The sequence below is a fragment of the Podarcis erhardii genome (genome assembly GCF_964252035.2).
Source record: "Podarcis erhardii genome assembly, chromosome: 5".
NCBI lineage: Eukaryota > Metazoa > Chordata > Lepidosauria > Squamata > Lacertidae > Podarcis > Podarcis erhardii.
The window spans coordinates 78,850,406-78,859,084 of NC_138509.1; the positions used below are offsets into that span (position 1 = coordinate 78,850,406).

An 8,679-nucleotide genomic window follows, 5' to 3' on the forward strand; every position below is an offset into this window, starting at 1 on the left:
ACCTTTGCTTCTGAGACACATTTCCATTTTACAGCCTCTGGCAACCCACTGCCAAAGGGTGTGCCTCAGAGCCAGGAAAGGAGGATTCTGCAGATGCTCTGATTAATTTCATGCAGTCAACCCACAGCCTGTCCAGTTGCTTGAAAAAGTAGCCCTTGGCCTGCCCTTCCAAGTAGTTTTCTTGTTTGACTCACTCTGCAATGCTTATTCGTAGAATGCTTACCCTAGCATAAAACTAGAGTCAATTAAGTAATTAGCTGGAGCCTTGGTTTGGCATGATCCTTTGTCGATGCCCATGAAAACATATGTGCAATACAAATCTATTCACCCAAATCTAGATAATCAGAACGTGCAATTAAAAGCCCAGCCCTTTCCATAAGAAGACACTGATATGAATGGAGGGGGCTCTTGCACACTCAGCGAACTCAAATAATTAAGAGTTGCTGATACAGGATTTGCCAGCATACTAACAGCACAGGGTTTGATTGAAATGACAATAATATATGCAATGAATCTCTGGTGGGCAATCCGTTTAACTCTTAGTAGCTGATTTGATGGTCTTACAGGATAAAATGATTAAAAAGCAAACAACCCAGTAACTTTTAACTGGACTATCTGGTGTTGAAGATGTCCAGTGCAAGTTACATGGGAAAGTTGTCTCATTTGCTCTGTGTTCAATGGCATGTTTTAAATTTCATCCAAAACTCCCCCCCCCAGCCCCCAGAACATTACAAATAGAGAAAGAAAGTTGGTTTGATTTTACCATCATTGGGAGCCAAAGTGTGACTTTGGTCAGCGCCAGAATCAGGGAAAAGCGCTTCTGAGCAAATTCCACAGTGAGGGTTCGGCTGTTGTAGGGCCCCTCTTGCATGCCGTAGCGATCCAATCCATAATGGTCCACTGGGCTTTGCCTAACTTTGAGGTCAGCATTTGGACAAGCACCTTGGAAATGCTTCAAGGTTTTGCTCACAGTGTCTTCCGGAGAGAGGGAAGGGGTGTGACGGCTGCCAGTCGGAGGCGACCCAGGGGAGAAATAGCCTCTGGCAATTTGGTGATAATCGTCGTACAGATGCTGCTGCTCATCTGAACACAGCAGCTGATAAATTAAAGGGATGGAGAGCACGAGGAGGAGGCAGAAGCACAGCGAGTAGACGATAAAGAGAAATAAAATGTAAGAGCTTGTGCAGTCTGTCAGGCACCCCCAAGGGGTGGAGGCATAGCTACCCCAGCCGCAAAGAGGCAAAATACAGATTAGCAGACTGACCATCCAGATAGTGAGAACGGCCCAGACCATGCTGACCGGCCTCTTGGTGGCCCCTTGGCCGGTTCCCATCTTGCTTAAGCTGTAGAAGTTATAAGAAACTATGAGCGACCCCATCAGATTGCTGGAAAAGCCCTGGAATAAGTACAGCAACGCCGAAGCCGTGCACAAGCTCTGGGGGAGCATCTCATCCAACCAATGCTTGAGCATGAAGATGGTTGCTGGCGCCACACTGATCAGATCGTCCACTGTCAAAGAAGTCACCAGCATGGATACAGTACTTTTGCTCTGCATCCTCAGCAGAGACACCAGCGAATAGATGCTGCCCAAGAGGGCGGTGAACGTGATGATAAAAGTCAAGCAGAAAAGGAAGAGATTCAAAGGCTTCTGCCCTTTGGGTATATCCATAATCCCGTGGTGGCTCGTCCCGTTTGATGAGACATTGCTCAGAGTGACCGACATGGTTCTTGGGATGGGTGGGGTGTTATTTTGCCTTCCCACCAATTCTGGGAGTTGTCATCTGAGGACACAAAAACTGTTGGCTTCACGGTGAATTTCTGATCTTCTCCACCAAGTTTGTTGGACTGCATAGAGAGATCCCTTGTCCAGCACCCTTTTTCCTGGAGACCTGCTTTAGGATGCAGTCAAGCAAGCCCAGCCAAGCTGTCACTTGAGAGAGAGAGAAAAAGAGCACATGGTTTGAAAAAGGAGCATTAAGTGCCAGGGAGAAAAAGATGCAAGAAAATAAGGCAACGTGATTTCCTCTGTTTTTGAATGGGTCCCGGATCCTCTTGATCAAGTTTAGCTCTGCAAGTCAGACGCGTCCAGCAGGTACCAGAAAACGTGCCGTAGTGGAAAGAAAGGAGAATCTCGGTCTCACGCTGCCGGCTGAGAAGGAACTATAGCAGCGGGGGGAAGAAAAGGAGAAGCTCGTTGGCTCGCTCTGCACTATTCAGAGCTGCAGGAGGGAGGAGTCAGATAGAAGCCGGGGAGCAGAAGAGAGGAAAGTGTCTTTCTCAACGGAGCTGGCTCTCCGAGCAGGAGCCAAGGAAGAGGGGCGCGCCCTCGCCAAGCCACGCCCTCGACGCTGACACTTCCATCCAGCGCAAAAAAAGGAGAGACCTGCTGCGAGCCAGAAATGTCACCTCTCCCAAGTCCGGGTGAGGCTCCAGGCAGCTGCAACCTTCAGCAATGCCATTCCTATCGCTTGCGCCGTACTTTTGGCTCACCACGGAGAAGGGCGCGCGGGGATGCCATTTAGCCAAAAAGGATGTACTCTGGACCACACCAAAATGCTGCTTTTGAGATACATTTAGGGCACGTTAGATGCACTTCTCTCTCTCTCTCTCTCTCTCTCTCTCTCTCTCTCCCCCCCCCCCAACTCCCCGGCAGCATAGGTAAAGTAGCCATCCACATAAAATCCACACAGAGCAATGCTTTCATGAAGCCACGAAATAGTGAGCAAGCTTTTGAGGTCTCCAGAACTCTTCATCAGGGAGGGTATTAAGCAAAGGGTGGCGGGAAGCGGGCTTGGTGTTAAAGCCATAAAGGCTGTATTGTTAGAGTAGTTAGGGAGGCAAGGAAGTACTGGCGCACAGTTAGACTATGGAACTCACTCCCACAAGAGGATGCCTTTAAAAAGAACACTAGGCAAATTCACGGAGGAGAAAGCTATCAATGGTTACTAGCCATGGGCAGAGGCATTAATGCTTCTGAATACTAATTGCTAGAAGCCATGGCGGCGGGGGGGGGGCGGGGGGCGGGGAGAGCTCTAGGGCCAAATGCCGCAACCTTTCCTCATATGGCAGTGGCTCCACCCCCTTGATCTTTTTGGTATCCCTTTTCTGAACCTTTTCTAACTTGTTCAATACCCTTTTTGAGGTAAGATGACCAGAACCGTGCAGTATTCCAAATGGAATAGATTTATGCAATGGTATGATGTTCGCAGTTTTATTTTCAATTCTTTTCCTAATTACCACTAGCATGAAATTAGCTTTTTTCCACAACAGTGCACAGGGTCAACACCTTCATTGAGCTACCAACTACTATGACCCCAAAGTCTCGTGCCTGGTGAGTCACCACCAGCTCAGAGCATATATTTCTGAAATTATGATTATTATTATTTTTGCCCCAACATCCATTACTGTACACTTCTTTACGCTGAATTGCATTTGCCATTCACCCCTTTTGGAGAAGCCCTTTTGGAGCTCTTCACAATCTTCTCGTTCTTAATAACCCTGAACAATTTAGTACCATCAGCAAAAATTGGCCACCTCGTTACTTACCCCTCAGTAGTTAATAAAATACATTTAATCTGGATATGGATGACTTGTGCGGCTCCAAAATGCAAAGCCTGATGGAACGTCCAAAACTCCTGAGCTCTAAGTACAAGCTAGAACTGAAAATTGATGGACCACGTGACTAGCCCGCTGAAAAATTTGCAGGGGGGGGGACTGTGATTTTTCTCGCTGATTGGGAGAGGGGGCTGCGCTGACAAATGGTGACCTAACTGACAATTTGCATGGGTCTTACACAAAAACCATTATCTGAATTTTTGCTGGGCATTTGTTCCTGTGGAGAGTTCTGACTTAGATCCAGCCTCTTCTTCTCCCAGGTTCCCATTTTTCTGACAAATGGTTCATTCCATGATATTAGAAGTATCCTGTCTGTCAAGGATGCTTTAGCTGAGATTCCTGCATTGCAGGAGGTTGGGCTAGATGACCCTGAGGTCTCTTCCGACTCTACAATTCTACAGTTGTATGAGTCTATGCTTTGCAGAGTGGGATCCACAGAGTGGGATGGCTGAGGGCAATTGCTCACCACGTGTGTTGGGTTTGTACAGTCCTGCTTCTCTTTGCTATCTCTTTGCCTGAAGGAGCATCGCTGCCCCTCTCATTCTGCCTGGACACTGAGGTCCAGCTCCGAGGGTCTTCTGGCGGTTCCCTCACTGCAAGAAGTGAGGTTACAGGGAACCAGGCAGAGAGCCTTCGCCATAGTGGCGCCCACCCTGTGGAATGCCCTCCCACCAGATGTCAGGGAAATAAACAACTATTTGACCTTTAGAAGACCTCTGAAGGCAGCCTTGTTTAGTGAAGTTTTTAATGTCTGATGTTTTATCGTGTTTTTAATATTCTGTTCGGAGCCACCCAGAGTGGCTGGGGAAACCCAGCCAGATGGGCGGGGAATAATTATTATTATGCTATCTGCAATTCATCCTGATAACTTGTGCAAAGATTACAGATCAGATGGGAAGGAAGATGCACCAGACATTTCTCCCTTCACCCCTATTATGCTGCGCTGCAACAACGTGTTACATGGAGAGAAATCCTACCATGAACTCAACAAGCCTCTTAGGTAATTCTGTGCACACTCCCACTGGGGCTGCAAACATTTCTTTCTGGAAACAATTAGCACAGAAATGAGTGATAAACATCCACTAGATTTCCAGGAGTGGCTTTTACATCATGTGAAATGCACATAAAATATGAAAATTAACAGGTAAGGTAGCATTGAGAAGATGGAGTGAAGTGCCATCTGAATGCAGTTAGAGAGATGCAGAGAGAAAGGGGGGAGAAAAACCTTCCTTTCAGCTTTTGCCACCGTTGCTGCAAGAAGGGGAACAGGAAGGGGAATAAGCAGACAAGGAATAGCATTGTGGGGACACATAACTCCTGCAGTACAGCGGTTAGAGAGTCAGACTAAGGTGCTGCTATTCCAAGGGAGCAGAAAAGACTTTTTATGTACACGACAACAGCAGCATGGATGCTACTAGCCCAGAGATGGAAAGAAGACAAAGTCCCTACCAGAGAAGAATGGCAAATTAAACTGTTGGATTATGCCAAAATGGCAAAACTGACCAGAAAGCTCAGGAACCAAGAAGACCAAAATTTTAACAAAGAATGGGGGGGAAATTATAATTTATCTTGGAGATCACTGTAAGCAGATGAAAACATTAGCAGGACTGCAGTAACCTTTGTTATGTAGCAAATATTATGGAGACAATGGAGTGATATAAAATATGGACTATTGAAAAATATGCAGTAGAAAAGGTTAACAATAGGACCCATGGAAGATAAGGTGGGAAGTCCAGAAATTCGGAGGAATCTTTAAATATGGATGTGTATGGTTGTATTGTTATAATTTTATACTTATAAAACCAAATAAAATTATACCAAAAATAAAATAAATAGAGTGTCCGACTAAAACCTGGGAGATCAGGGTTCAAATTCCCATCCGGCCCATGAAGCTCACTGGGTGAGGTTGGATCAGTCACTCACCCTCAACCTAACCTACCTCATAGGATTGTTGTGGAGATTAAATGAGGAAGGGGAGAACCATAAACGCCATCTTGAGTTCCTTGGAGGAAAAGATGTGATAGAAATGGAATAAATGAATAGAGATGAGGGAGAAATTTGGTTTGAGTTGTAGAGAAAGGCCAACTGACCTAACTGATGATGCCTGAAACATTGCCATCCTTCAAAATGTGTACAAAACTCCATATAGTAGGGTAAAGTGTACATAAAAATACATGTATTTATGTAGATACATAAAAAATGCATTTCATAAGGGCGATTTGCTAACAAAAAATGTGTTTGCTAGGCAGAATTGCAATTAAAAATGTGTCTATTAAGAGAAATTCATGCTAAAATGCTAATGAGAACTATTTTTTAAAACACACACACACACACACACACACACACAAGCTGAAGTGGAAATGTGAAGAACTGGACAGAAGATGGGGAAAATGATAAACTGGAAGAAACAGGAATCAACAGATTTGCCTATCCCTAGTCCTGAGTGCCTGATTTTTTATCTTATCAGAAAGGAAGTTTGGGGATCAGGAAGCTCCCACACCACCTTCAAATTGCACTTCCCAAGTGGAAAAGTTCCCACAAGGTAACTTACCTGTCTCAGTGTGGTGAGAGCCAGTGTGGTGTAGTGGTTAGGAGCGGTAGTCTCGTAATCTGGGGAACCGGGTTCGCGTCCCCACTCCTCCACATGGAGCTGCTGGGTGACCTTGGGCCAGTCACACTTCTTTGAAGTCTCTCAGCCCCACTCACCTCACAGAGTGTTTGTTGTGGGGGAGGAAGGGAAAGGAGAATGTGAGCCTCTTTGAGACTCCTTAAGGGGAGTGAAAGGCGGGATATCAAATCCAAACTCTTCTTCTTCTTCAGTGTTCGAAAAGTCACATTGCTTTCTCTCAGGGCTGTTGCAGAAGACATTTTATTGTGCATTCATTATGATTTGTGTTCATGATACTATTGGGCCGCTCAGACACAGTCCTGCTTTTGAGGCTATTTGCACCTGCAAACACTTTTTTTTGGGGGGGGGCAGTCCTAACTGCTTTGTTTCCAAGGCACATCCTGTAACGTCTCGCTGAAATCTCGTAACTTTTCATTCCACAAATGCCCTGGGGTCCCGAGTTACAATTGATCGTCTCCCATCGACTGACACCTTCATCAAGTCCAGAAGCCACCTGCTTCTGTGGCCATTTCACCTTGCCACTTCTGCCCGAAAGCTGGAAAGTGAGGCAGCAGATAAGTGAGTTGGCATCTTCAGTTTAGCTCCAGTACATGACAGCATCAGACTCTGCTTCCCTGCTACAGTCACCTGACAAAATGCAGACATCTCCACATAGAGCATGTCTTTTGAGAAGAGTAAATGTGTATATTAAGTGAATGTCTGGGTGATCAAAGGGATAAGCTGACAGCACAGGCTAAAGGCAGAACAGCAGGCAGGTACACGATGCTATCTTTCTGCAGATAGCTCTCTCTCTCTCTGCCTCTCCACACCACCAGCAATTCAATTATAGGCTTTGGGAGTATCCTTTGTACGGCAGGCTCTGCTACTGCTCAGTTGCGAGCAGTTTTCAGGCCTCCGTAGTCATGCCTGACAAAGTGGATCAATACTTCAAAATGAATAATTATTATTATTATTGGCTTATTATTGGCCGTGTCACATTTGGCCAGCATTTCACAGAACTGAAAAGGATTCATGCGCTGACATGTCCAGCCCCTGCCTCAAGGTAACAGTCTGCAAATTAACTCTGTATTGTCCAGGCTTATAAGTAGAGAGCGAGAAAAAGCAAAATGGTCCAAAACCAAGGTGCCAGAAGAGTCTGCCTCATCCCATCGTCTGCCTCGTGAACTGCTGGACCTGTGTGCTACTGCCCCAATATGGTGAACCTTTGAATTGTAAGTGTCAGCAAATTAAAGACCTTCAGGCCCTGAATTGACTCTGCCCAGTAAGGCTGGCAACAGGAAGGGGTATAATAAAGTTTCCTGTTTCCACTGAGCCTTGATTGAGCAACAAGGTGCTCCAGAGCTCTGGCATGTCCCAGTATACTTGATTAGTTTTCAGCCTTATCCCTTGGCTACACCAGGGGTAATGCTAAGATATTTATTACATATGCAATGGAAATGTAAGCTGCAGACATTTGGCTTCGCTCACAAGCCTTATGGGGGGGGGATAATCAAGTTATTTGAAAATATGTTTGCATTTTATAAAGAATAAATGATACAAGTTAGGATAATATTTAGTACATTTATATCTTGGAACTCGGACACAGGTGGCGCTGTGGGTTAAACTACAGAGCCTAGGACTTGCCGATCAGAAGGTCGGTGGTTCGAATCCCCGTGACGGGGTGAGCTCCCGTTGCTTGGTCCCTGCTCCTGCCAACCTAGCAGTTCGAAAGCACATCAAAGTGCAAGTAGATAAATAGGTACCACTCTGGTGGGAAGGGAAACGGCGTTTCCGTGCGCTGCTCTGGTTCACCAGAAGCGGCTTACTCATGCTGGCCACATGACCCGGAAGCTGTATGCCGCCTCCCTCGGCCAATAAAGCAAGATGAGTGCCGCAACCCCAGAGTTGGTCACAACTGGACCTAATGGTCAGGGGTCCCTTTACCTTTACCTATCTTGGAACTCGGGGCACTGAGCATAGAAGTGCCATGTGGTTCCTACCCAGGCATGGGCTGCAGTCTAACCTGCTTAGCTTCAGCAAGTGCAATGTCCTGTGCTGGCCTCAGACCATAACCTGGGATGTTTAGGTGCATATGAGATCTCCCTGATCCTGTTATCCCAGCCATGGGGACACAGCCCTCATAGGTGGGCAGAGGGGGAGCAGGAAGAGGGTGCACTTTCGAAGTTCTGGTGCTCATCTAGAAAAAGACCTCTGTGATTTAGAACCTTAGTCCCTAAAGGAGAGGTAGCCATGCAGCGGCTTCAACAGAGTGATGACACATAGCTCTATTTCACTTTTGCATCTCAAGCAGGTGTGCCAGAGGATGTGGCTGAACTGGTGTCTGACGGCAGTAATGGACTGGACGGAAGCCAATAAACGAAAGTTCAATCCACTGGCACTCGTGGAATATTCTTAGGAAAGTTTGCATGGTGCCAACATTACCATAGCTGTCAACC

At 46.2% G+C, this 8,679-nt stretch overlaps 1 protein-coding gene across 1 annotated transcript in view; it reads right to left on the reverse strand.

The window, feature by feature from the left end:
• GPR149 (G protein-coupled receptor 149) overlaps positions 1 to 2,610 on the reverse strand; it is a 41,813-nt gene extending 39,203 nt beyond the window's left edge. Inside the window, exon 1 of the mRNA XM_081862402.1 lies at positions 764 to 2,610. Within this exon, the coding sequence (XP_081718528.1) occupies positions 764 to 1,723 (960 nt within the window). The 5' untranslated portion in view covers positions 1,724 to 2,610. The remainder of the gene's footprint in view (positions 1 to 763) is intronic.
• Between the last annotated feature and the right edge of the window lie 6,069 nt (positions 2,611 to 8,679).